The following is a 27,192-nucleotide window of genomic DNA, read 5'->3' on the forward strand; positions in this document are numbered from 1 at the left end:
GTCGGGCACAAAGTCAGGTACCTTAGCATACATTCCTCTAGCCACAGTCCTGCTTGTACCAGTTAACCCTTGTCTCAGCTTTAACAATGGCAAAACAAACCCGGGGGAATTTACCTGACGCCCATTCTGGAACCCAACGTATTTTAAGCTTTAGTTTGCCATGTGTACCCGGGAAGTTCGTGTTCCTTGCTGGTAGAGAGGGTTGTGTGCATGCAGCTCAGCTTTGCTTCTTGAAGGAGTGGCAGAAGAGAGCCACAGGCTCAGGGATGCCACCAAGTGTCAGAGGCAGATGATACAATCCAGGTGGAGCACATCCCGCATCCCCCACTCTTTCTGGTCAGGGGCTCAACAGAGTTTCTCACATCCCCAGCCAGGTCCCAAGCGGCCTTTGAGCCACATTTTTTGGCTCCAGAAGACAGGAACAGCAAGAAAACGACGTGCTAGAAGATGGGGGACTCAGACTTCCTCGGACCCAAAGGTTCTCGGGGCATCCCCTCCCTCCCCACGTCCTACATAACGGGCCATCTGTTCTGGGGCTGAATAAACAAGAGACGGGAAGCAGCGGCCCCCTGCCCCCCAGCCCCAGTACTGCACAATGCGCCTTTCTCCAAGAGGACGCCACCCGGGCGCCTATGAGCACGCTCGTCTGAACTCCCCTCCCTCTGCCAGCATAGCAATAGCCACAAACCGACCCCGTGAAAACCAAATTTTTTTTTTTTTTTTTTAGAAAAGGAAAACAAAAAAAGAAATCCAACAAAGCTCGCGGCGAGTGTAGCAGTCCTTCCCCACCAGCACCTCCCCATCCCCTCATCCCCATCCCCTAAATCTGGCTCCTGGTCCAGGTGAGGCCAGCTCGAAGGCAGCGCGTGGGGCCCGCCAGCGCCCCCTCCTGGACGGTCCAGGCTGCGGGGCTCGGCCTCGGTCTCGCGTGGCTGCTCAGACAGCGTGCGACCCTCACTTTCGGCTAGCCAGCTGGTTCTCCAGCTCCTCCAGGCGCTCTGTCAGCCGAGCCAGTGAGCGGTTAAGGAAGATGTGGTCTCAGAGATCCCTTCACCCGCCCTGCAACCCGCACCTCCAGCCCCAAAGGATATGGTTCTGCGTCAGGCTCTCGAGCGCCCCCAGCGTGCGGCCCTGGAACTCCACGAGGCTTTCGCATTCGCAGGGACTCCGAAGCTCTGTCCCCGCGCCAATGCCCTCCTCTGCAAGGAGAGAGCCAAGAGTCAAAGGAATGAGGAACCAAAAGGGAGCCCACCAGGCTGTGGCTTCGACCTTCTGATACACCTCTACCGAGTCGATGGTGTACATGCAGGCTTTGGATTTAGACCTAGCCTGAGTCCCAGCCAAATAGCACAGAAGTCCTGGGGGAAACTCAACCCCTCAAGTCTCAATTCCCCCGCATCCGTAAAATGGATATAATGAAAGAAGCTACCCACTAGTGGTTATGAGATTAGACGATTTGCGTATGTGGACCCACTTGCAAGAGAAATTCTCCAACCCTTATGCTTGCTGGGATTACCACAGAGCTTGCTAGAATCCAGATTTCGACTCAGAGTAAAAATCTGCACTTTCACTAAGCTCCTGAAACACATTAATTCTGAAGTCCATGGGTTTCACTTTGATTAGAAAAAGTCTAGATGGATGAGCTGGTCCAAATGAGACCACGACAAACAATGGACATGTTCTCTATCTGTCTGTCCTGGCCGATTCAATACCCAAAAGCCACCTGGAGCTTAAGACACTTGAAATGTGGCGGGTACAACTGAAGAACTCAGTTTTTATTCTGTGTTATTGTGACCAATTGTAATTCATCATACACACGTAGCGACTGAATACCGTACTGGCACAATATCTAGAGCAATGCCAGGCACAAGTCAACCCTGTACTGTGTATTTCTAGTAAACCAGCATTCCGTGGACAAGCAGTATTAGCATAACCTAGGAATATGTCATAATGGCAAATTATCAAACCCTATCCCAGACCTAGTGAGTCAGGATGAAGTGCAACAATATGCGATTCCACTGATTCTGATGAAATTAATGTTTAAATTATAGGTCCAAGTCAGGCGTGGTGGTACATGCCTTTGGTCCCAGCGCTCAAGAGGCATAGGCAGAAGGAAGGATCTCTGTGAGTTTGAGGCCAGTCTGATCTACAGAGTGAGTTCCAGGAGGACAGCCAAAGCTACACAGAGAAACCCCGTCTCAAACGCAAAAACAAAAAATTATGGATCCAAGTTTATCTCCACACACACACTTCAACATCTAAGAGTAGAGTAGAGATAAACTTGGTTGTCTATGTTTCCTTAACAGTACAGAAAATGGTGGGGAATATTACGGAGATAGCATCACTGCTGGTCCACGCCATTTTCTATTTTAATGTTTTATTATGTATGTGTATGATACATGTGTGAGGGCAGACCACAGCATTCATGTCAACATCAGAGAACATCTATTGTGAGTCAACTCTCTCCTCACACCTTTTTGAGGCAGCGTCTCTCTTTAGTTTTTGCCTCTCTTTGTATCCAGGCAAGCTTTCAGGTGCTTCCGTCTGCACCACCCATCTCCCTGCAGGGATGCTGGGTACAGATGTGAGCCATCGCATCGGGCTTTTTGGTAATGTGTTCCAGGATCGAACTCAGGTCGCCGGGTTTGCATGGCAGCTGCTTTTACACGCTGTGCCATCTCACCAGCTCTTGTTTTTTAATATTGCAGGCACTAAAATAGCAGCAAGATTCTTAGCCTCAGCCTCCATAGGGAGATTCTACTATCAGTCAAACCCTCATCCTTGTGTCATTTTATTGATGGCCTCGTTAACACTCCCAAATGTTCACCTCTGACTTTAGAGCTGTAGAACCGAGGGTTACAGAAAGATGAGGATCTGCCTGGGCCTGAATGGTCAGCCAGTGAAGAGCTTTAGCAGAGCGTTCCAACTTGCCTCCGAAATCTAAAGCTGGCAGTAACTTTGGGCATCTTTCCTCATACAGAAGAGGGTAAGGTAGGGCCGGGGTTAAGTGAGTTATCCAGGGTCCATTGTAAATAAGTCGGGACGGGAAGGGCCCTTAAGCCTGATGTGTCCAAAACACCTTAGTTAATTGTTAGAGTTGGTGGCAGGGCAGGGAGCACATTTAACTACAGATTCTCTGCCCTGGACACAGCCCTGCTCACCTACCTCTATCAGCAGTAGACAGTGGAAGAAGAGTCACGCCTTAGACATGTGTTAGAATCTAAAGACCCCATAGTCAAAATCAAGCCCCCCACCAAGAAACTTTGCCCCCTATAAGGCCCAGCTGTTCCCCGCGGGCATGTCTGGATCCTTCCCCTCCCCCCCACCCCCAGCTGGAGACCAGATACATTACAATGATGGCATTTATGGTCTATGTCCCCAGAAAGCACAAGCCACTGTAAAAAAATAAAAATAAAAAATAAAAATAAAAAAACAACCCTGTCCTGTCACTTTGCCAAATCTATAAAGTTGAATCTCCACAAGCTGGAAGCTTATAGTCGGTTACGCTTGTAAATGCTAAATTTGACTTGCTTTTTTAAAAGTTTTCTCTTGACCTGGAGAGATGGCTGAGTGGTTAAGAGCACTGCCTGCTCTTCCAGAGGACCCAGGTTCAATGTCCAGCACTCACACGGCGACTCACAAACCATCTGTAGTCTCACAGGAACTGCCCCCCACTTCTGGCCTCCACATGAACCAGGCCCGTACGTACATGCAGGCAAAAGGTGTGCAATTTTTTAAAATGCAATTTTAAACATATTTTTAATAATACAGTTTTCTCAAGTTATTCCAGACACTACTAATTTGAGTGAAAAAAAAATCCCAACGCCTTGTTGACTCTGAGGTGCACACAAAGCACGTAAGGGTCCGATTCACTGTCGGGGCTGCGTTTTTGACAAGCTACGGTAAAGGACAGACCTGCTCTGGGTTTTAAATAACAAGCTCTGTGTAGAGAGCTGAAGGGTAGTGAAGAGCTGAGGACCAGGGCATCTATCAGAGGCTAGGTAAAAAAGACAACAGACCCTGCCCTCTCGTCCCCATCCCTACACACACACACACACACACACACACACACACACACACACACACACACGCGCGCGCGCATACGCATGCACTCCGGTCGGCTGGAAGAGATTCACTCACCTGGGCAAATGCTGCCTTTGAGATTCTCCAGCAGGTGCGTCATGGTGCTAAAGTCCGGAGAATAGGACACGTGCAACTCCGATGGTTCCGATGCGATCTCACGCAGCTCTTCCTCCACAGCCTTACCCACGCCCACGGCATACATGACGATGCCTGTAGGGCCCAGACACTCAAGAGAAAGCTCCAAGCCTGGAGAAAACTGCTTCCCAGCCCCAACTCCAACCCCACACCAGTCCATCCCTTGCCAAACCTACCTTCCTCTTTGGCACGAGCTGCCCACACTGAAATGTCATCCTGAGAGCGGCCATCAGTGAACACCAAGCCCACGCGAGGCACGTTGAGGTCGCGAGGCCGCGCGCCCTGCGCCTCAGAGAAGCTGTGCTCCACCATGTGACGCAGGGCCAGCCCTGTCATGGTGCCGCGCTCCATGTACTCCACGGCCAAAACTGCCTGCTTCACCTCAGCTGCGGTGCCATAGCGGCCCAGGGGGAACTCGGTGCGCACCCGGCTGGAGAACTGCACCAGCCCAACACGTGTGCCCTCGGGAGACACGTCAAGGAAATCCACAATCTGGTTCACGAAGCGCTTCACCAGCTCGAAGTTCTGTGGGCGCACGCTCTTGGAACCATCCACCAGGAGAACAAGATCCACGTGGCCCTCCCGGCACCCTGCCAAGGAGAAGGCTTGGATGGAGGGATCAGGTCCTTGCCCAGGAGAACAACATACTCATCTAGTTATTCATCGCCAGTATTTACTATATAACGCATTCCAGTTATGTGTCCTGACTGTGTGTGCCCAGCAATCAATACATAACCATCGTCCTCTTTTGTATGACAACTTTTGATGTTAAGTGCTTGGCACTAACCAAATGCTTTATTGAAAGCTCTCTTCTCCCCCCCCCCCCCTCTCTGTTTGGTTTTTCGAGACAGGGTTTCTCTGTATAACCCTGACTGTCCTGGAACTCACTCTGTAGACCAGACTGGTCTCAAACTCAGAAATCCGCCTGCCTCTGCCTCCTGAGTGTTGGGATTAAAGGTGTGCACCACCACTGCCTGGCTTTTTTTTTTTTTTTTTCAAGATAGCATTTCTCGGTGTAGTCCTGGCTGACCTGGAATTCACTATGCAGACCAGGCTAGTTGCAAACTCAGAGATCTGCCTGCTTCTGCTTCCCAAGTGCAGAGATTAAAGGCAAACATCACCACCTCCCGGTTCGTTATTAAACAACCAAGAGCAAAAATATACCACAATAGCTAGCATTCCTCGATCACCTAGTATGTATCTGTCACCATTCTAAGCACCATATCAGTATTAATGACAATGGCAAGAACAACATTTTCTGGTGTTTGTCACGTGTCAGACGCTGAAACTCGCACTTGACACACTTTCTCCTCGAGTGCTCTCCCCATTTCCCATAAACTAGGTTCTGAAGTTAACAGCGGCAAAGCCAAGATTGGAAGGCAGCGGCATCTAAACCACAAACCACTGGACCTGCTCACTAAGACACTGCCTCCTTTGTCCTGATCCAGTGGCTTCTTGAGTACCAGAAGGGGATTCAACAACAAAGAAAACACAGTCCTGACCCACAAGATCAGGGCAGACTGTAGCAAGGCAGACATGCCATCTGCCACAGTTAAGGAAAGTGCACTATGAGGAGGCAGTAAGGGAGCCCAAGACCGGAATAAATCACTTCCCTGAGAGTGGTTGAGGAAGGCTTCGTGGAGGTGGTGGGGTTCAATTAGGAAGCCCAAGGTCATTATCAGTATATAGCTATACACCGCCAGTCGGAGCTACATAAAACCCTGTCTCAATGTGATCATCTTTGGGACGAAATTGGGATTAGACACAGACATGAGAGTCAGGCCTTCATGAATGCAATTAATTAATGTTCTGACAAGAGCTTCTACAGAGTCTGCTTCCTCCGTCCATCCATCAAGGGAGAACAAAGAGAAACCTATCTTGTATAAGCCAGGAAGCAGAGCATCATGGGACACCGTATCTGCCCGAATCTTGGTCTTAGCCTTTCCAGAACTGAGAAATAAACATTTAAGATATTGTTGTGGCTTAGATATGGTTTGTGCCCAAGAGACCATGTGCTAGAAACTTGGTCCCCAGGGTAACAGGACTGAGAAGTGATTGAGACCTAGGGGTCTTTCCATTGCAGTGATGGAAGTAACTTAAGGGTGGAAGGATTTGTTTTAGCTCACGACTTGGGAAGATTTCAGTGCACGGCTGTCTGGCTCCATTGCCTTTGACCTGGGTAGAGGCCAGATATCATGACAGCAGGAAAATGATGGAGGAATGCAACATCCTTCATTACAGAAGGAAACACAGACAGACAGACAGGCAGGCAGGGACAAGACACTCTTCAAACAGGACATGGAGGCACAAGCCTGTAATCTCAGCACTTGGGAGACAGGCAGGATCAAGACCAGCCTGGAATACACATCCAAATCCCAGGCTTCAGGAACTGGATATGAAGCTCATTTGGTAGAGCGGTTGCCTAGCTTGTACCAAGCCCTGAGTTAGAGCCCTAACACCACAGAAAAGGGGGTTACCATAACATTCGGAGGCAGTAGGATTAGGAAGCCCAAGGTCATTATCAGTTACATAGCTAGTATATGGCCAGCCTGGGCTACATAAAACCCTGTCTCAAAAAAAAATGGCATTAACCCCCCCAGTGACCCACTTTCTCAATCTAGGGCCTATCCTCTACAGTTCCATCTCCCAACACCCTAAAAACCTACTCTCGTGTTTAATCCATCTTTGGGTTAATCAATTAATAAGATCCCAGGCTCTGAACATGTTGGCATTAAGGACCAAGCCTTTGAGGCATGAGCTTGCAAGAGAGCACTTTCTCTCTGAATCATAACAGGCCTTCTGGGAGACGATTAGGTCATGGAGCACCACCCTAGGAAGAAATTAACGCCCACATCACAGGATTGAGTAGGTCTCGAGAGACTAGAATGACCCTGTCAGTGAAAGGTTACAAAGGACGGCCACCTCCTGCATTTGAACCCTCACACACACATACTCTTCAATCTCAGGGGCTCTCTCCTGTCACGTGGTCATCGCCAATACTGAGATGTTGACGCTATGCTCCAGACTGTGAGCCACGTAAGCTCTACTCTCTAACCAATCACCCCGCTTTGAGCGTTTTCATTATAGCAACTCACATTGGTGTTGCACCATGGCAACCGAAATGGGCTAATGCCGTCTTGAAGGATGACCGGGAATTTGCCAAGGCAAGGGGGGCATTCTAGAAGGTTGGCACAGCACACACAAAGGCATGGGAGCCGGGAAGGGTATGACACACTCGGAGAGGGACAGGCCAGTGGGACTAAAATGTTCAAGTGTGGCAAGAGATGGGCTAAAGAGCTGGCCAAAGCTACATGGTAATGAGATTAAGTGATGATTTCAAAATTGACCACAGCCCACGATGAAAAAAGAGAATAATGATAGACCACGGTGCATTTCACGTAACTGAACGGTCCAGCTCGTGAAGCAATACTTACTCTCCTAAACTCAGGAAACTATTTTTCTCTTCTTTTCTTTAAATGCTGGTTGCAACCCACTAATTTGGTTTCATTATCCATTAATGTGGTTGTGCCCAGCACTGGAAAAATTCAGAGGGAAGGCACTTGCTTTTGTAGACACTGGTGAACCACAAAAGTATTTTGAGTGAAAGAGGAACGTGATCAGATATGGATTTTGAAATCAGTCTTGACAGCAGGATAGAGGACTGGTTGGAAAAGAAGCTGGGCATTATAAGCACATCCGCCAACACACGCACATACACACCACCATCTGTGGGGCTGTAACTGGGCATTGAAGAAGAGGCAGGCAATGGGGCCGGAGCAGACCCTCTGCCTTATATATAACTCACGGTCACAGCTCTTGCCATCAGCCTGAAGTCGCCTCCCCTCAGGGCACAGGCAGTGGAAGGAAAGACCCTCACTCACACACTGGAACTCACAGCCATGGTCCACATCATTGCAGAAGTCCCTGACTTTAAAGGAGACACCAAGTAGGACCGGTCAGGTTAGATCCCAGCAGCTAGAATCCCTTTCTATTCCCTACAAATATGAGAGACACCTCCTCACCCCGACAGCTTCTCCCATCAGGTAGCAGGTCGTGGCCCTCTCTGCAGCGACACTGTGGCCCCTCCAAAGTGCTCACACACTCATGCTGGCAGCTGTGGTTTCCAAAGCTGCAGTAGTCAATGGCTGAGGGAAGGAAGAAACCGCAGGATGTCACTTCTGAGTGTAGCCACCAGGGGCCATTCAGAACGCTCACAGAGAGGGGGTCGTGGGAGGCTCACTTACCTCTGCAGCTCCTCTGGTCCTGCTGGAGCGCAAAGCCAGCTCGGCAACGACAGAAATACGAGTCCACGGAGTTGACACAGAGGTGTTCACAGCCATGGGTTCCTTCAGCGCAGAGATCCAAGGCTGGAAAGAGGATGAAGTCAGTCTTTGCTAGGGGCTTCATTTCACAGCCTAGCCACGCAACCCACGGAAGCCACGCAACCCGCGGAAGCCACGCAACCCTCAGAAGCCACACAACCTCCAGAAGCCACGCAACCCTCAGAAGCCAAGCAACCCTCGGAAGCCACACAACCCTTGTAAGCCACACCACCCTCGGAAGCCACGCCACCCTCGGAAGCCACGCAACCCTCGGAAGCCACACAACCCTCAGAAGCCACACAACCTCCAGAAGCCACGCAACCCTCAGAAGCCACGCAACCCTCAGAAGCCACGCAACCCTCGGAAGCCACACCACCCTCGGAAGCCACACAACCCTCGGAAGCCACACCACCCTCGGAAGCCACTCCACCCTCGGAAGCCACTCCACCCTCGGAAGCCACACCACCCTCGGAAGCCACACCACCCTCGGAAGCCACGCAACCCTCGGAAGCCACGCAACCTCCTGAAGCCACACAACCCTCGGAAGCCACACAACCCTCGGAAGCCACTCCACCCTCGGAAGCCACTCCACCCTCGGAAGCCACACCACCCTCGGAAGCCACTCCACCCTCGGAAGCCACACCACCCTCGGAAGCCACACCACCCTCGGAAGCCACACAACCCTCGGAAGCCACGCAACCCTCGGAAGCCACGCAACCTCCTGAAGCCACACAACCCTCGGAAGCCACACAACCCTCGGAAGCCATGCAACCCTCGGAAGCCACGCAACCCTCGGAGGCCATACAACCTCCAGAAGCCACGCAACCCCCAGAAGCCACGCAACCCTCGGAAGCCACGCAACCCGCGGAAGCCACGCAACCCTCGGAAGCCACACAACCTCCAGAAGCCACGCAACCCCCAGAAGCCACGCAACCTGCGGAAGCCACGCAACCTGCGGAAGCCACGCAACCCGCGTAAGCCCTCTCTAACAAAACCTAGGTGAGAACCAGGGAGATGCTCAGTCTGTAACGTGTCTGCTCCAGAAGCATGAGAACCTGAGTTTGGACCCCCAGCATCCCTATGAAAGCCAGGAGTGGTAGCTGTAGCCCCAGCCCTGGGATGGGCAGAGACCCGCAGATCTCCAAAGTCCACTGGCTAACCCCGTTAGCCAACCGGTAAGCTCTGGATGCAGTGAGAGAATTTTGTTGTGGTGGTGGAGGAGGAGGAGGAGGAGGAAGGAGGAGGAGGAGGAGGAGGAGGAGGAGGAGGAGAAGAAGAAGAAGAAGAAGAAGAAGAAGAAGAAGAAGAAGTGGTGTTCCAGGAGATGGCTCTGTGGGTAACACAACACTTGCCTCACAAGCCTGTGACCTGAGTTCAATCTCCAAAACCCATTTAAAGGTAGATGAAGAGAATCGAGTCCTAGGGGAGGGGGAGAGGAGGGGGAGGGGAGGGGAGGGGAGGGGAGGGGAGGGGAGGGGAGGGGAGGGGAGGAGGTAAGACAATGGAGGAAGGGGAAGAGGAAAGGAAAGAGGGAGAAAGAAAGTAAGCAGAAGCCCAGCTACCTGAATGCATTTCCCAAATACCTTAGGAAAAGACTTACTATCCATCATATTCTAACGGGGGTGCATACTAAACCTTTTAAGCTGACCTTTGAATAGTTAGTTGGTTGGTTAATGTGTGCGTGTGCTGGTGTGCACAACTGTATGCACATTCAGAAAAGGTGTTGCGTGTCCTCCCCATCACTCTCTACCTATTCCTTTGAGACAGGGTCTCTCTCTGGACCGGGACCTCCTGTTTCTTAGCTATTATGGGAACCACAAGCCCCAGGGATCTCCCTCTCTTCCCACCTCAGAGCTGGAGTTACAGGCCTTTGCCAGATGCTTGTCTGGTTCATGAGCGCTGAGATCCAAAGTCTTCATGACTGTGTAACAAGCGCCCTCCATCACTGAGCCATTTCTCCAGCCCACCCCTCAGCCTTTCAAAGTTTCTAAACACAAGAGGACCCATGTGACAACAGAGCTGTTGGGATCACATGACCCCCTTTTCCAGATCATTGAAGCTAGAATTGTGGAACTAGTTGCTGTGAAAGTATAGAGACGGCTTTCCAACAACGGGCACTCTGCGTGTGGTAGAAAACATAGTCACAGGGATGGGACCATATAATCCATCCCACCCCCCAAAAAAACCCAACTAATCATCTAAGCAAGGCTTCCTCACGCACCATAGCTCTTCAGAAGATTAAAAAAAAAAAAAAAAAAAAAAAAGATTTGCAGAAAGGAGGCACCACAGAGAGAACATTTAACTGTGAGAGGTCAAGACTCCAAGTTCCGGACCACCAAAGAGTTGTGTGGCCCCAGATGATATTCCCTCCCTGTGTGGATCATACAGCAAATGGGGTGTGCTTTTACTTCTGAAGAGCTTGTCAAAGAGTTGTCCTGGTGCTGGGCAGCCAAAGAAGACAATGAGACAGCAGGATGGGGTGGCACTCACCCAAACAATTCTTGTTATCTGGTGCTAGCTTGTAGCCAGAGTTGCAGGCGCAGTAGAATGTTCCTGGGGCGTTGACACACAGGTGTTGGCAGCCATGAACCAACTCAGCACACAGGTCCTTCCCTAAGGACACACAAGGGGCAATCAACAGAGAACAGATGGGCAGAAGCATCCAAGGGGAGGGCAGACAGCAGGGCAGGGGTAGGGGTCTGAAGCAAATACCATTCCCAAGGTTGGACTTAGGTTAGATATGGATTTGCATCTTGGAGAGGGTCAGTCCAGGTGACAAGATTAGAGGAAAAACAGGATGCAAGTAGTTCCTTTGAAGGGTCTCGGAAGAGGACACTGCACAGCTTGGATTCAGGGGGATCCGGTGTTAAGGTCAGCCTCAGCTGCAAATCGACTTCAAGGACAGTCTAGGTTACAAGAAATCTTGGCGCGCACGCGCGCGCGCGCACACACACACACACACACACACACAAGATTTAAAAGGGACTTAAAGTTGGAGGAACATACTCGGGTGGGCGGGGCATGACTCCTGACAGACAATACTATCAATTTTGAGCGATTCTTGATTAAAAGACATTTGGTGTGGGAGGCGGGAGAAGGGGGGGGTGACAGCTTGTGGCAGGGTCAGTCTCTGACACAGCATGACTGGCTGCTAAGGATACCACTCTGCAGGAGGGACCACGGCAACTGGTACCCAGAGGGCAGAGTAAAATTGAGGGATCACCTTTAATGATGCGAACTAGAATGAGCATCTGCATTGCCTGAGCTGGGTGCCACTCTAACTCACCGCACAGGCGGCCCTGGAACTGCAGGCCAAACTCCTGGATGAGATCGAAGGACTCCACTAAGAAGACATGCTGATCCAGCGGCGGCGAAGCCATGGTGCGAAGAGAGCCCACGTCAGCTCGCTGTACCCCTACCGCATAGATCTCAATGCCGCGGGCGCGCGCCTGAGCGGCCACTTCGGCCACTCGGTCTTGAGGTCGCCCGTCTGTCACGATGACCAAGACGCGCGGCACTCGCTCCTCCGATGGGCGCGCGCCTTCGGCCTCGCTGAAGGCCACGTTCATAGCGTACTGGATCGCCAGCCCGGTCATGGTGCCCTGCGCCAGCGGCACCACCGCGCGGATGGCTCGTTCCATGTCCTCGCGGCGCGAAAAGGCGCCCAGGGGAAAGACGCTCTGCACTTGACTAGAATACTGGATCACCCCAACGCGCGTGGCGTTCAGACCCACGTCCAGGCTGCGGAGGAGGCCCACTAGGAACTGCCTCATGGTCTCAAACTCGAAGGGGCGCACGCTGCGGGAGCTATCAATCATGAACACCAAATCCAGGGGCCCATTATAGCACCTAGGACCTGCGGGAAGATGGAGGAGGACTCTCACGGGTCAGCTAAAGCTGGTCTCTTAAAAAAAGCCGGAAGACCTGCTGTTATCTGAATGGAACAGTGCCCAGCATGTCTTTAACCTAACAAATTAGCCTTGGATACAGTTACTCATCCATCATTTGAGGAGACCTGAGCCAGGAAATCACACAAGGTTCCCCCACCCCACCCCCGCGCGCGCATGCAGTTCTGGGAGCTGTTCTGAGTCTGTGTTATGTATTGAGGAGTGAACAAAGAGATGTCGCTGTCTCAAATGCCTACATGAGCCAGCCAGACACCATAAATGAATGAACTGATTAGATTATATCTAGAACATCTCATCTCCTGTATCTCTGATAACTTGGATTGTCCCAGCAAGCAGGTCCCTGGTCTGTTTGTTTGGTTGGTTGGTTTTGTTCAAGAAAATTCTCAAATAGGGTTGTTTTTTAATGTGGAGTCTCCTGATTTTTCCATGGTTTCAATAAGCTTCAATAAAAGTCGACACCGAATGAACCCAAAACTATGCCACATACTACAATTGAGGAAACAGCGCCCGCCCGAGGGATGAAGTGGGAGGGATGAAGCCCGAATCCAGCCTGTGTTCTAAAGCCCGCCCCCCCCATACACACACCCATCCTTCCACCAGTGTGCCAACCCCTCCTGGCAACCCTGGCTCACTGTGGATAGAGAACGTTGCTGCTCCCTTCCTCCCATGGTGAGGGCTGGGATCCAACTCACCTGCAGACTGGAGCTGAGTTTCCCAGGACTGCAGGAAGAGCAGCAACAGAGAGAGTGGCCAGCAGCAGGGGCCTCTCATGGTGCTTGGAAGGATGACGAACCACAGTGTCACAGCCTGCAGCTAGAAAAGAAGGTCGCAAAGCAACAGTTTTGACGGTGCTTTTATTGCAGGGGATGAACACTCTGGCTTTGCGTATGTTCAAAATGTTTTGCCAGGCATAGCTGCACACTCGGGAGGCAAAGGCAGGCAGATCTCTGGGAGTTTGAGGACCAGTCTGTTCTTCATAGTGAGTTCCAGGCCACCCAGGGCTACATAGTGAGATTCTTTCTCAAAACAAAACAAAAAGGCTCATGATAATTTTTTGATGTCACCACACTGGGATTGCTGAAACTCACAGAGGAGCCTTTGTAAAAAATGGCATTTTACAGAACTACAGGGCACTAAGTTAATAAGAAGTAGATAAAAATACATAAAACTCAAAAGGAGATAAACGCTTGTATTAAAAAATTATATACATATGTGTGTATATATATATATACACACACACCATATATATGATATATATTACAGATCATACACATCATATATATTATATAGCATACACACCATATATGTGTGTGTGTGTTACATATATATACATGTATATGGTGTGTGCTCACACACTATGGCACACACGTGTGGAGGTCAGGGGGCAATTCGCTGAAGTCCGTTTTCTCCTTCCTCTGTGTGTGTCCCAGAATTAAACAGGACTGAACTCCGGTGGTCAGTCCCGACAGCAAGCACCTTTACCCACTGAGCCATCTTGCCAGTCCCCGAAAGAACCCCTTCCTAAATACCAGATATAGTGCTAAATGTGCTTTTCCGTTGTGGCATTGACCCTCTTTGTAGTTCCGACATTTAAGGCTGTTTTGGTTCGGTTCTCCCTATTCAGAAATAGGCTTTAAGAAATTAAATGCTGCTACCCAACGCCTTATAGCAGGAAAGTGGCTGCGGCCGAGATAGAGTCCTGTCTATCTGGTGTGTGAGTCAGCTAAGGTGCTCCACACTCTCTTCTTCTGCGGACAGAAATCATTCCCCATATTCCCCCAAACCCGTGCCACACGCCAAAGAGCAGCTCTTGGGGTCTGGGTTCTTAGTGGTAGGCCAGAGAGTGGAGTCCTGCACAAGACACGCCTCGGTGTCTGTTTCTCGCCTGCTCTTAGGAGAGGCCGCCAGGGGGCGCCTGCTGGGTCTGGCTTCTACTGCCGTGGGAAGCCTACATCTGCCCAGCAGGTGTCCCTGCCCAGAGCAAACAGGCCGCTGGGAGTCCCGGGACCTTGAAGATAAGGCTTGGACAGGATAAATCCAGTGTGAGGATCGGATCGGGGCTTAGATGTGTGAACGGTATCGAAGTCAGTGGCGGTAGATGTGCCCAGAGGGCAGCAAGAGAGCGGCCTGGGCCTCGATGAGCAGCCATGGACCCCAGGGAGACAACAGGTGAGCCCTCTCCTTCCTGTGTAGCCTAACTAGGTCCCTTGAGAACCACTAAGGGAACACACACACTGTACGGATGGAAAATGTGCTGCCCAATAAGACTACCCAGCTGGGCTCCAGGCACAGAACTAAACCTAGCTCTCACCCCCCTACACCCCACCCCTGTCTCTTCCTCCAGAGAAGCCTGGTTCCCTTGCACCTAAGAATCACTAAGCCTTTCTTCCGTTCCCCACCCCACCCCCACACGGCACACTGAGCCTGCTCTATCCATTTTTCTGTGGTTTCTTGGCAGAGCAGGCCATCGCCCCTTAACCCACGGCTGCCCCTCCCTCAACCCCCCAGTTCCTTGAATGAGCCCATTCTGAGCAAGGCCGGTGCGTGGCTCTGACTCCAGACCAGCTTCCTATCCGAGATTCTTCTCCCTTCTGGCTTTCCAGCGAGGGTAGAAGAACAAAAATCCTTCTGGCAGGGTCTGTGGTGGTAAGGTGACAAGCTAGCTAGATGTGCCAGTGGCTTGATGGTGGAGGTAGGAGGAAAGGCAAGCCTTTTCTAGAGTGGGCCAGAGCGGAGCCAGCACCCCAGGGCAAACATCTGAGTATAGCTCCACCGGGCCTTTGAAACTCAGGGTTGGCTCTTGACTAAGGGCTCCCTTAAGCTCCTCTTGGCTTAAGTCAACACGCACTTGATGTCGCTTGCACCTCAGGACTCTTAGAAAGTCAAAACAGCTGCCCTCTCAATTTCAGCTTTCCAAATCCGCTGTTCCACGGGGGGGGGGGGGGCGGTCTAGGGAGGGCAAAGAGAGTCATCATCGTTCAAAGGCTTGCTTTGAAGTAGTGGCCCATTAGAGTGAGCCCAGGTCTCCTGATAAGGATCCTTGCATTGAAGAGGAAATTTCTCGGACGCCCTTAGGATAGGGAAAGTGCATTCCCAAGGAAAGTGCGCTCCAAAGAGGTCTGAGTTCAAGAGCTAATCCGGAAAGGACACTTTGGGAAGGTGCCAGGCGTGGAGGGAGATTAGGGAAGGAGGACCTGCATTTTGTTGGCCTTGCCAGAGGGGGATCGGAAAAGGTACTGCAGGTTAGACGTGGACACGTAGGCTGTTAAGACTTGTCCCCCTACGGGTTTTACGCTGGCTTCCCTGCAGACCCCTCGTTGCCCCCGGGCCCTTTGACTCACCTGAGCCTGCCGGACAGCTCAGAGGTGCGGCTACAGAGCGACGGGCCCAGCCTCCTGGGGAGTTGGACCAGGTAACGGCGGCGGCGTGGGCAGGTTGCCCTAAGTGGGGAATGCCAGACAGCCAGGGCGAGCCCAAGCGGCAGCTGCATTTAACCTGGAGCGGGAGGGTGGGGAGGGGGAGCGCGGGCTGCGACCCCTCCCACTGGCAGGAGCGTTCTCCCCCTTCCTCTCAACACTCGGGCCCCAGCAAGCACGGCGCCCCTTTTTCCTGCTGCTCTGGGAGCTGCAGGCGCGAGCTGCGGGCCGGAATTGGGCTACAGCTGGAGTCGGGCGGCGACACTCCGGGCAGCCGGAATGCTCTGGAATCCTACACGAGACACTTCCCAGAGGAGAGCCCCAAGAGGCGGAGCGGTCCTGACCGCCGCCTGCCTGGCCTGCCTGGGCTTCCAAGGACGCGCCCGACTCTTGCCCTCCTCTGTCCCTTCCTGGAGTGATGAAAGGCCGAGACTTGGTCCTGCCGTAAAGGTAAAAGGACTCAAAAGGACAGCCTTGGAGTTCCCAGCTCTCTTCAGGGCCCAACTTGCTCATTTCCCAAATAAAGACTCACCACAGACTCTTTTTCATGTGCTCCTTTTAATTGCGCAGGCTTTGAGAGAACCCATCCTCATTTGTCAAACTCTCGGACTGATAAGCAACAGACCCCAGAGAGCTGACCCGTGCTACACTCAAAGAAAAGAAAACCCCCGTAGCATTAAGCCAAGGGTGTTGTTTGGGCATCAGAAAGACTCAGATCCGCCGCCTCCCCCCCACCCCAATCCTGGTAATGCAGTTTGGAGCCTTGGTCACATTTTCACCGGTGCATGTGCCTGCTCGAATTGAGGTTGTGCTCCGGACCTGGAGCTGGCAAAGGCTGTTTCCCCTTATGAGTTGAAAGCTTAATTACTATTTCCACAAAGCCCACCTCCATCTGAGAACCAAATGTAGGGTTTTAAACACAGCTATTCCACTTGGCCCCAGACTACAACAGCCGGGAAGCCACCCACACAGTGTAGCACCTGGGTGATCCTGGTGAGGTCTGTGCAGGGTTCTTGGAACACAAATATTTAGCTCATTTCCCAAGTCCTTCTTCCCCCAGATCCCTTGGAGGACATAAATCAACCCCATCTCCAACTTCAGCTCACTCAGCTTCAGGGGTGGGCTTTGTGCCAACTCAACCCTTGACTCTCCTTCCTGTGGCCCCGTGGGCCCAACCCCCATTCCTAGGTCACCCCCAGAGCATGCCATCATCCTAAGAGAAGGTGTGCGCACATGCCTGCAGCAAAGATGTGAGCAGACTGTGTGGATCCTGCATGCCAAGGTGGCTCAGAAATCCTATGGAAATGAGAAGCGGTAGGTGGCTCCCTACCCCGACCCAGGTCTCCACAGCCTTCAGCCCTATGCCTCCCTCCAAACCCACCACCATTTAGCTTCTTTGACATCTTGGAGGCCTCAAGGCTGACACCTCAGCCATTGTTCAGCCAGGGTCCTGTTCCCCAGCCAACAACAGCTGCCTACTGGGATCTAGAGCAGAACTTGACAGTGGCTGTCAGATCCCCACATCCCCGACCAGTATCCATTCATTCTGCTGCGTACTACATGTCACGCACCAGGGTCACTGCTGGGCACTAAGCCTCCAGCTGGACCAGGCAGATACAGCCTCTACTTCCATGGCATCTCCATTCTGGTAGGGGACATGCAGTCACCTCCCCACAAGCCAGCAAACAAGGTATTTCAGATTGTGATGAGAGCCAGAGAAAAACAGAGTGGAGTCACATAGTAGACCAAAGGGGATACCTTAGCTTGAAAGGTCAAGGAGGTCAAAGGGCTCTTTAAGAAGTGACATTGGAGCTGATGTACCAGTGCTGAGATAGAGCCAGGCATGGGAAAACTCCAGGAAGCATTCTAACTGGAAGCAATAGAAAACGCAAGGACCTCAAGGCTATATACTCAGTACTGTAAGAGGATGAAAGGGGGAGACTGGTCAGAAGAGGGGGACGTTAGAGAAGATGACAGGAGAAGCAGTGTCCAGGTCATGTGAGGATTTGGGATTTTAAACCACAAGGGATGTTGATAAGAGGACATCACAATTTGATTCATTTTCATTATTATTAATAATATCGTTTATTTTGTTATATTTTGGGGGGGATAAGACAGACTCTAACTCTAGCTCAGGCGGAACCTATACCAATCCTCCTGCCTCAGAGGCCCCATCCCTTCCGTACTGGGTTTAGGATTACAAACGTGAGCCACCACACCCAACTTAATTTAACTGTTACTTCTTTCCAGATTATTTATGTATTTTATATATGTGTGTGTATTTTGTCTACATGCATGCCTGTACACTAGAAGAGGGCATTGGATCCCATTACAGATGGTTGTGAGCCACCATGTGGTTGCTGGGAGTTGAACTCAGAACCTCTGGAAGAGCAGCCAGGGCTCTTAACTGCTGAGCCGTCTCTCCTACCCCTTGACTGTTATTTTTGTTGTTGATGTTGGTGGTGGTTCTGGTGCTGGTGGTGATACTGGTGCTGTGTGGATGTATAGATGCCACGATTCCTGTGGAGGTAAGAGGATAATGTGTGCAGTTAGGTGTACAGTTGGTTCTCTTCCTCCTTTTGATGGGTTCTGGGCATTGAAGTCAAGTTATCATGCTTGCCTCAGCAAGCCTTTTATCCACTGAGCCACCTGTTACTTAAGAACTAATCTGGGGCTGGAGAGACTACTCAGGGTTAAGAGCACTGGTGGCTGCTCTTCCAGAGGACCTGAGTTCAATTCCTCGCAACTACTTGCTGGCTCACAACCATCTGTAATGGGATCTGATGTTCTCTTCTGTCAGATGGTCTCTTCTGCCATGCAGGCATACATGCAAATAGAGCTCTCATATCCATAAATAAATTTTTTAAAGTAATCTAGTTGCTGTGTGAAAAACAAACTAAAAGAGGCATCTGTAGCAAGGGAGAGACAGATGGAAGGCTGAGTTGGGAAGGCAAGGGATAGTGGTTAGGACCAAGGTGAAGTTGGTAGGAATCTAACGGATTCCAGATGTGTTTTGAAGATGGAGCGGGCAGGACTTACTGATGAGGTCTAATAATGCATTAACGGTTTCACTCTGGGAGAGGGGACACTAAATCATGATTCTTTAAAAATTTATGCCACCTTGAGACACTTTTAAGACAGTGAAAATGATGTTATGTGTTCCCAGGTTCTTCTGTCCTCCACCCTGTGTCTACCTCGCGGGTCCTGGCTGGAGGGTGAAGCCAATGCAAGACCAAGGTGAGAGTGCCCTGACGGGCTGTTGCTCGGTTCTGCAGGAAGGACCAACTGCCTCAGCAGGGCCCGGGAGCCCAGACGGTTGCAGGCGCAGTCTCGCTGCGCCCTCTGGCGGCAAGAACTAAGTTTGACCCGCACCTGAGCTTCCCCCAGACTTCCAGGGTTTAATTCCCGTCCTTTTTCAGCCCTCCAATCTGCGGAGACCGGGCCCACCGTCTGCGGTTACATGGGACTGGACGGTGCGTCCGGCAGCGCTCCCGAGACCCAGAAGTTGAACTTTGAAGAGCAGCCGGACTCCAGGGTGAGGCTGCACTAGAGAGCATCAGATTCCTGCTCCTGGCGTTGCCTCTTTTTTTTTTCTTTTTGTAGAGGAGGCAAAACTGTAGACTCCCCAAGTCCCCTCCAGAAGCCAAAAGGCAACTGGGGAGGCCAGAGGGTGGGTTCTGACCTAGTCCCTAGATTAGTACGGTTTCTTGTCCTAATGGTAAGGATGTCATAACTGCGGAAGGTTGGCTCTTCCGCTGGCAAAGTTGAGATAAGGCCTGCCGCATCCCCTTGAGCCCCGTAGGAATTTGGTTGTGCCAAGACCCTGTACATCTCGGACGCCGATAAGAGGAAGCACTTCCGGCTGGTGCTGCGACTGGTGCTGCGAGGGGGCCAGGAGCTGGGCACTTTCCACAGTCGCCTCATCAAGGTGATCTCCAAGCCCTCGCAGAAGAAGCAGTCGCTGAAAAACACAGACCGTGAGAGGGGCGAGGTGGAAGGGTGCAATTCGAACCCAGAGCTGCAAAAATGGGCGGAGGGTGCAAGTGTGGAGGAGGGGGTGAGAGGTGGAGTCTGGGTAGAAAGAAGGGAGGAGTCTGGGTGGAGTGGCTGGCCTAGACTAAGAGAAAAGGCACACAGAGATTTCAGACAGGACACAGGTAAGAGATAGATATCAGATTTGAAGATGACAGTGGGGGACTCAGAACAGACAAAAGCTGCAGCCAGGTGCCAAATCCGGGGCAAATTAAAAATGACCTTAAGGAAGTTGCATCAGCCAAAGATGGTGGTTCCCATGTGTAATTCCAGTGCTTAGATAAAAGAACTCTGAACTCTTATCTAGGTCAGCCTAGGAGGGAGTGAGTGGGGAAAGGAAAGAAAAATGGATCGGGAGAGAGAAGGAAAGAGAGAGGGTGGGTTGATTGGTTGATTTCAGTATAGCATACCATGTGGCTTGCTTGAGACTGTCTGCCCAGAAAGTGTCCCCCAGTCTGGAGGTAACCACGACTCAGTGTGATCCCGGAATCCAGCTCCTTGGTGTCATTGAAAAGTCCTGTGGAATATCCCAGTTCCAAGCAGTGTCCTAGCTGGCACCTTGGTGCTCAGGAAAAGTGGGGGACCTAGAGTAATGGTTATGCGTGCAGAGTCTGGCAGTCTGGCTTCGAATCCTGTCCTGGAGAGTGAACTGAGCTGACATATGTATTTAGAAAAGCAAAGGATGGGGAGATGGCTTGGTGGGTAAAGTGCTTGCAAGGCAAACACATGAGCCTGGGTTTGAATACCCGTAAAAATTGAGTGTGGCTGCAGATGTCAGTGATCCCAGCTCTGAGCAAATAGACAATAGGATCCTCCTCCAACTCTCTGGCTAGAAAGCTCTAGCCAAAGAGCTCTCAATCCAGTGAGAGCCTTTGTTTCAGAGAATAAGGTAGAGCGTAATAGAATAAGGTGTCGGGAGTCTAGCTCTGGCCTCCACACCCACGCACACACAGCTGTGTGTGTCCAGCCACACGCCTGCACACACATACAGAAAAAGGGAAGAGCAGAAGAATCTATTGTATAGTAAATTAAATGGAAAGGGCTTGGGCTAGGTATAAATGGAAGGCCAGCAGTCTGTCCAGCACGGAGAGGAGATGAACAGCACTTGGTCAGTGCCTGATCCCCAGCTGGTGTAAGTCCAGTAAAAAAAAAAAATGAAGCTGTGACTGAGAGCATGCCATCGGCTGGAAGACAAGCCAGGCTCTAGGAGAGTCCCCCTGTTCTTTCAGACTCTAGCAGCCATCTATGCAACTCCCACCTGCTTCACACTTCCCACCCCCAAGAAGCCTTCCTTAGCTTAGACCTTTCCCACACGGAGTTAGCATTTTGTATTTATGCCCTCCAGACCATGAACTATTTCAGAGCAAAGCTGGACCCAGTTCACACATCAATACCCAGTACCCGACGCCGTGCCTGCCACAAAGCAGCCCCGAGTGACTTGATGAACCCAGCTCACATCACTGAAGGATGTTCATTTGTACCAGGGAGCTGGCAAGCTCAAAAATCAAGACCCCAGGCAAAAGGCTATGAAATGCAGATAACCATTGAGTCTAGGCCAGTGGGCATATTAGCCAGGCTGTTACATGGGTCAGAAGATGAGCTGAGGCATCTGAGAGACCACATCTGAGAGGCCTGGGTACTGATTCCACGTTCCCCTCGCAGTATGCATCTCCTCCGGCTCAAAGGTCTCCCTTTTCAATCGCCTGCGCTCCCAGACAGTGTCCACGCGTTACCTCTCTGTGGAAGATGGGGCCTTTGTGGCCAGCGCAAGGCAGTGGGCTGCCTTCACCCTCCACCTGGGTAATCTCATGAGCAGGTGCGGGCTGGGTGCTCCGTGTGTTAGCATAGTTAATCAACCCTACAGGAAGATGAAGCAGTGTAACTGTCCCTTGGGGAGGGGGGTGAAGGCTTGCCCTTGGCCCTAGTGAGTCGGTCAGGAACCCGATGTCTTCTGATCCCAGTGGCTAGCTATGACCTTTCTCCTCCAGCCAATCAGTGGCTGCCCCCAGGGAGCATACCTTACTGTGGATGATCACAGACTAGCTCTCCAGGATTAGAACCTTGGTCTTAGCTTCCTTTCTCATGGCTAGCTGCGTTGTGCGTTAAAGCCAGAGGTGAAGAGACAGGGTTTGAGAAGTAATGAACCTTTGTTTCTTCCTTCCTTCCTTTCTTTCATCTCCAGCTGATGGGCACTGTTCCCAAGGGGACTTCCCACCCCAGGAAGGTTACATCCGCTACGGCTCCCTGGTGCAGCTTGTCTGCACTGTCACAGGCATTACACTGCCGCCTATGGTATGGGACTTCATGGCTATCAAAGAATAGAGCTGCCTGGCTGGGTGAGGAGCCTCTGGGGACCCCACACCCTGCTACCTCACACACACACACACACACACACACCCGCCCGTCACCCTTCTGCCGCAGATCATCCGAAAAGTGGCCAAGCAGTGTGCCCTCCTTGATGTGGATGAACCCATATCCCAGCTGCACAAGTGTGCCTTCCAGTTTCCAAGTGACACCCCAGGAGGGGCTGGCACCTACTTATGCCTTGCCACAGAGAAGGTGGTGCGATTCCAGGTGAGAAGCAGAGACTACCAAGCATCCCTGGCAGAACACAGCCATAGAACATAAGCTCTTCTCCACAAAGACTGCTTCTTAAGGGAACAGTGTTGCCCCCTGGAGGATCAAAAGTCATAGAATGCAGAAAAAATGATGTAATTACTATTATTAAATAATATTCCTGTTCAGGGGCTTTAAGACATTGGGAATACAAAATTGCAGAATATAGAGACTGGAGGTGGCTCGGTAGTTAAGAGCGTTTGTTGCTCTTCCAAGTTCCAAGTTTATTTCCTAGCACCCACACGGTAGCCCACAACTTCACAACCACCTGTAGCTCCAGCGTTAGAGGATCTGACACCTCTTTCTGTCCTCTGAACGTCACACACGTATGGCATAAATTCACATTTACATAAATGAAAAGAAAACTGCAGGATATAAAGAAAATCATAGTAGGAAAAAGTACTGGATAATGTTGAACACAGTTACAGGATGTCAAGGCACAAAATCAGTGTGGAAAACAATAATTATTAAGTAATATTCCAAGCCGGGTGTAGTGGCACATGCCTTTAATCCCAGCACTCGGGAGGCAGAGGCAGGCAGATTTCTGAGTTCGAGCCCAGCCTGGTGTACAAAGTGAGTTCCAGGTCAGCCAGGGCTACACAGAAAAACCCTGTCTCAAAAAAACAAAAACAAAAAAACCACCACCAACAAAAAAAGTAATATTCCTCCTAAAATATTATTCTGGAATGTTAGTAGATAAAATAATGAAATAATATAGAAAATAATTATAGCCAGGTGGCGCATGCTTATAATCCCAGCACTGGGGAGGCAGAGGCAGGAGGATCTCTAAGATTGAGGCCAACCTGGTCTATAGAGCAAAGTCCAGGACAGCCAAGGCTATATAGAGAAATCCTGTCTTAAAAAAGAAAGATGGGGGGGGGAGAGGAGAGAGAAGGAAAGAAAAATGATTATTGAACAATATTTCCTCACAGAAAGTATTATAATTATTTTTGGTTTTGTATATTTATTTGAGGCAGGTTTTATTTAAAGACTGACCTTGAGTTCATAATCCCCCTGCCTCCACCTATCAAATGTACCACTAGTCCCAGCTAAAACTGTAGAATGTTAAGGCAGAGAAGTTCGCTTTGTTTTTTGGAGTCAGGGTTTCTCTGTGTAACCCTAGCTGTTATGGAATTCCCTCTATAGACCAGGCTGGTCTCAAACTCACAGAGATCTGCCTGCCTCTGCCTCCCCAGTGCTGGGTTTGAAGGTGTGCTCCACCACACCCTGCTTAAGGTACAGGATTGTACAATGTTAAAGGATAGAGGATGTGGCTGGAAAGAGAGCTCACTGGGTAAAGAGCATCTGCAGCTCTTTCAGACCAAAGTTTGGTCCCTAGCACCCATGTCAGGCAGCTCACAACTCTCTGTAATTCCAGTTCCAGGAAATCTGGCACTCCCCTGTGGCCTGTGCTAACACCTGCACACATGGCGCATATGTTCACACACACACACACACACACACACACACACACACAGGCATGTAAATAAAAATAATGTTTGCGTAGAGGAACCTGATGATGTAGGTTGTAACCCTATTTGTGAGGCTGAGGTCGAAGGGCAGAGTATTCAAGGCCTGTTGTGCTACAGTGAGTTCAAGACCAGCCGGAGCAATTTCGTGAGACCTTCCTTGTCTGAAAGAGAGGAGAAATTCCGCTCACTGGCAAAGTGAGCGTGTGCAGAATTCTAGGTGAAGTTCCCAATGCCAAGAAAGAACGACTTCAGAAAACTAGTTTATTAGAAAGTAAGCTGGTTCAAAGATTTAGTTTACTCTAAGTGAAAGAATGTTAAAATCTTGGGACCGGGGAAATGCTAGTTGGTAAAGAACCTACCGCGCCTGGCCTGTACTCGGGAGCCCGACACTCCCGTGCCTCTCATCAGCACTCTGGAGGTGAATCTGCAGGGTAGTGTGCAGCCTTGCCTGTCTGCCTGCTTGCCTGTCTGCTTGCCTGCCTGCCTGCCTGTCTGCTTGCCTGCCTGCCTGCCTGCCTGCCTGCCTGCCTGCCTGCCTGCCTGCCTGCCTGCCTGCCTGCCTGCCTGCCTGCCTGCTTGCCTGTCTGCCTGCCTGCCTGCCTGCCTGCCTGCCTGCCTGCCTGCCTGCCTGCCTGCCTGCCTGCCTGCCTGCCTGTGGCATCTGAATCTAACACCCTAGAACTCACATCCTTTTTTTAAAATTGAGTATGATGGCCAGAGCTTGTAATCCTAGCACCTGGGAGGCAACGACAGGAGAATCCCAGGGCTTTCCTTAGTCACTCGGTATAGCCAGATGAGCTAACCTCTGGTTCAGTAAGAGACTCTGCCTCAAAAAATAAGGTAGAGAGCAACTGAAAAAGACACCTCAATTGATAGCCACCTCTGGCCTCCACACCTGTACACACACACACACACACACACACACACTCAGGCACACTACAAATAAAAAAATATTTTTTTCTAAAAAAGACCTTTGGTTTTATAGATGTACATATATGCATACACACATATACATCTATGTGTATACGCATACATACGTAGCCCATACAGTGTATGGGTCTCACACAAGCTCCCTGAGGCAGATAAACTGGGAAACTTAGAAGGAAAACTTGATAAAGTGGGACCACTAGCGAAGCTTCAGTTCCATCCTTTGGACTTCCTGCCAGGCTTCCCTCTGCCCCAAGGAGGCCAACAGGGCGCTGCTCAACGACAGCTCTTGCTGGACCATCATTGGCACGGAGTCGGTGGAGTTCACCTTCAGCACCAGCCTGGCCTGTACTCGGGAGCCCGTCACTCCGGTGCCTCTCATCAGCACTCTGGAGGTGAATCTGCAGGGTGGTGTGCAGCCCTGCCTGCCTGCCTGCCTGCCTGCCTGCCTGCCTATCTGCTCTAGGAATGGGGAGGCTGTGGAGGAAGGGCAGGAGGCTCCTTCTAACCCACCACCATCACCACTCCCTCGTCACCTACATCTGGTCCCATCCACCCCCCAGCTGAGCGGTGGAGGTGATGTGGCCACGCTGGAGCTGCACGGAGAAAATTTCCACGCTGGGCTCAAGGTGTGGTTCGGAGACGTGGAGGCAGAAACCATGTACAGGTACAGAGAGGCGGTGGGAACAGCTTGGGCCAAGGGATCCAGAGACTGGAATGTTTATGATTGGCTTCAACCTCCATGCCCCGCCCACAGGAGCCCTCGTTCCTTGGTGTGCGTAGTGCCAGACGTGGCGGCCTTCGGCAGCGACTGGCGTTGGCTCCGCACCCCCATCACCGTGCCCGTGAGCTTGCTGCGCGCGGATGCGCTCTTCTACCCCAGCCCCTTCTCTTTCACCTACACCCCGGAATACAGCGCGCTGCCACGGCTGCCCAACGCGCAAGAGCCTGCCCCCGACGCGGACACGCTCCTGGAGAGCATCCACCACGAGTTCACACGCACCAACTTCCATCTCTTCTGCCCCACCTAGGCAGTGCCACTGAGGCTGACTCCAGGCCCGCAGCTGTCCCTCAGGGAAAAAGAGCAGGAAGGAGAGAGATAGCTCACCTGACCTCAGGCCACTCACTGTCCTCAGACATACAGTAACTGTCTTCAATCATGAGTGACGTTCTAATGTCTTCACGGCGTGGCGTGCTTCCTGTTTTTGTTACCTTATAGATTTATTCTTCCGCTTTTGTCTCTTTCTGGCTCTTCCTGGGTCGGTGACCGGTTCTGAGGATCCAAGCCTATTGGGGATTTGCTCTCCAGACATCTGTGTCCCCACTTGAAAACAAGTTGCATGAAGTAAGACTAGAATGTCTAGGGCCCTGATCCCATGAGGTCCCTCTTAGAGCTAGGCGTCTATCTGCCTGTGGTGACACTCTCTATGGCACCCTCGCCTGGGTTTGGTCTCTGATCACTATCCCATGACATTAATGTCAGGCAGAGGCCTAGGACGGCTCTCTTCACTGTCCCAAGGCCACTTCTCCTTCAGGACCCAGAGGAAGAGCCTAAGGCTAAAGATCCTCCTGTATCCAGGTACAGGTGACTGGGAAACACTGTGCTGGGGACAGGGATGGCAAGGTGCAAGGCTGAGTGCTCCCCGGATTCCATCCAAACCAGAGTCTGATGGAGCTGGCACCTTTATGACTCTCTGCGGAGAAGAAATGGGGTTCTAAGGCAGCAGATACCCTAAGCCTAGAGGCTACCTTGGCAGCCAGCAACTAGCTATACCCCCATGCCAAGTATCTTAGTTAGTTAGGGTTTTACTGCTGTGAACAGACACCATGACCAAGGCAACTCTTATAACAACATTTAACTAGGGCTGGCTTACAAGTTCAGAGGTTCAGTCCATTATCATCAAGGTGTGAGCATGGCAGCATCCAGGCAGGCATGGTGCAGGTGGAGCTGAGAGTTCTACATCTTCATCTGAAGGCTGCTAGGAGAAGACTGGCTTCCAGGCAGCTAGGATGAGGGTCTTAAAGGCCACACCCACAGTGACACACCTACTCCAACAAAACCACACCTACTAGAACAAGGCCACACCTCCTCACAGTGCCACACCTCCTCACAGTGCCACTCCCTTGGCCAAATATATTCAAACCACCACACCAAACAAGAAAACACTGCAGAGTCAGAGACAAACATAGGGCCTCTTCAGAACATATCTTTCCCACGTCAAGGCAGACAGAAGTCATGAGACAACAGGACAATGAGACAACTCAGAAATCAGACAACTGA

At 51.2% G+C, this 27,192-nt stretch overlaps 2 protein-coding genes across 6 annotated transcripts; one reads left to right on the top strand and one right to left on the bottom strand.

Moving 5' to 3' along the window:
• Positions 1 to 691: 691 nt before the first annotated feature.
• Matn4 (matrilin 4) lies at positions 692 to 16,459 on the bottom strand. 4 transcript variants are annotated; one of them, XR_866232.2, is made up of 12 exons: positions 15,790 to 16,251; positions 13,141 to 13,261; positions 11,827 to 12,396; positions 11,031 to 11,153; positions 8,463 to 8,585; positions 8,241 to 8,363; positions 8,024 to 8,146; positions 4,548 to 4,844; positions 4,395 to 4,500; positions 4,141 to 4,293; positions 1,092 to 1,199; positions 693 to 1,013 (listed from the first exon to the last, which is right to left on the bottom strand). XR_866232.2 is itself a non-coding variant. In NM_001252563.1 (11 exons), the coding sequence occupies exons 2-11, from the start codon at positions 13,217 to 13,219 to the stop codon at positions 955 to 957; spliced, it is 1,875 nt and encodes a 624-aa protein (NP_001239492.1). In that variant the 5' UTR covers positions 13,220 to 13,261; positions 16,397 to 16,459; the 3' UTR covers positions 692 to 954. The 4 variants fall into 4 exon arrangements, 3 of the variants coding, with proteins under 3 accessions (NP_001239492.1, NP_038620.2, XP_011237633.1); NM_001252563.1 differs by lacking the exon at positions 15,790 to 16,251 and adding an exon at positions 16,397 to 16,459 and having other exon boundaries at positions 692 to 1,013; positions 4,395 to 4,808; NM_013592.4 differs by having other exon boundaries at positions 692 to 1,013; positions 4,395 to 4,808; positions 15,790 to 16,117.
• Rbpjl (recombination signal binding protein for immunoglobulin kappa J region-like) lies at positions 14,380 to 26,747 on the top strand. 2 transcript variants are annotated; one of them, NM_009036.1, is made up of 12 exons: positions 14,493 to 14,617; positions 15,758 to 15,860; positions 17,053 to 17,178; positions 19,031 to 19,101; positions 19,284 to 19,399; positions 19,667 to 19,841; positions 21,559 to 21,696; positions 22,079 to 22,188; positions 22,318 to 22,470; positions 25,151 to 25,306; positions 25,475 to 25,578; positions 25,669 to 26,747. In NM_009036.1, the coding sequence occupies exons 1-12, from the start codon at positions 14,596 to 14,598 to the stop codon at positions 25,940 to 25,942; spliced, it is 1,548 nt and encodes a 515-aa protein (NP_033062.1). In that variant the 5' UTR covers positions 14,493 to 14,595; the 3' UTR covers positions 25,943 to 26,747. The 2 variants fall into 2 exon arrangements, with proteins under 2 accessions (XP_030104685.1, NP_033062.1); XM_030248825.1 differs by lacking the exons at positions 22,318 to 22,470; positions 25,151 to 25,306; positions 25,475 to 25,578; positions 25,669 to 26,747 and having other exon boundaries at positions 14,380 to 14,617; positions 21,559 to 21,712; positions 22,079 to 22,170.
• Positions 26,748 to 27,192: the final 445 nt, after the last annotated feature.

Source organism: Mus musculus, chromosome 2 (genome assembly GCF_000001635.26).
Source record: "Mus musculus strain C57BL/6J chromosome 2, GRCm38.p6 C57BL/6J".
NCBI lineage: Eukaryota > Metazoa > Chordata > Mammalia > Rodentia > Muridae > Mus > Mus musculus.

Bases quoted from the DNA above. Each gene is read 5' to 3' on its own strand.
- Rbpjl (NM_009036.1), top strand. From the start codon at position 14,596: ATGGACCCCAGGGAGACAACAG. The intron at 19,842-21,558 runs GTGAGAGGGGCG...TTCCCCTCGCAG, and splicing joins GTCGCTGAAAAACACAGACC to TATGCATCTCCTCCGGCTCA. The intron at 25,579-25,668 runs GTACAGAGAGGC...CCCCGCCCACAG, and splicing joins GAGGCAGAAACCATGTACAG to GAGCCCTCGTTCCTTGGTGT.
- Matn4 (XM_011239331.2), bottom strand. From the start codon at position 13,219: ATGAGAGGCCCCTGCTGCTGGCCACTCTCTCTGTTGCTGCTCTTCCTG. The intron at 8,586-11,030 runs GTGAGTGCCACC...TCCTCTTTCCAG, and splicing joins AGATAACAAGAATTGTTTGG to CCTTGGATCTCTGCGCTGAA. The intron at 1,200-4,140 runs GTGAGTGAATCT...CTCTCCTTGCAG, and splicing joins CAAAGGCAGCATTTGCCCAG to AGGAGGGCATTGGCGCGGGG.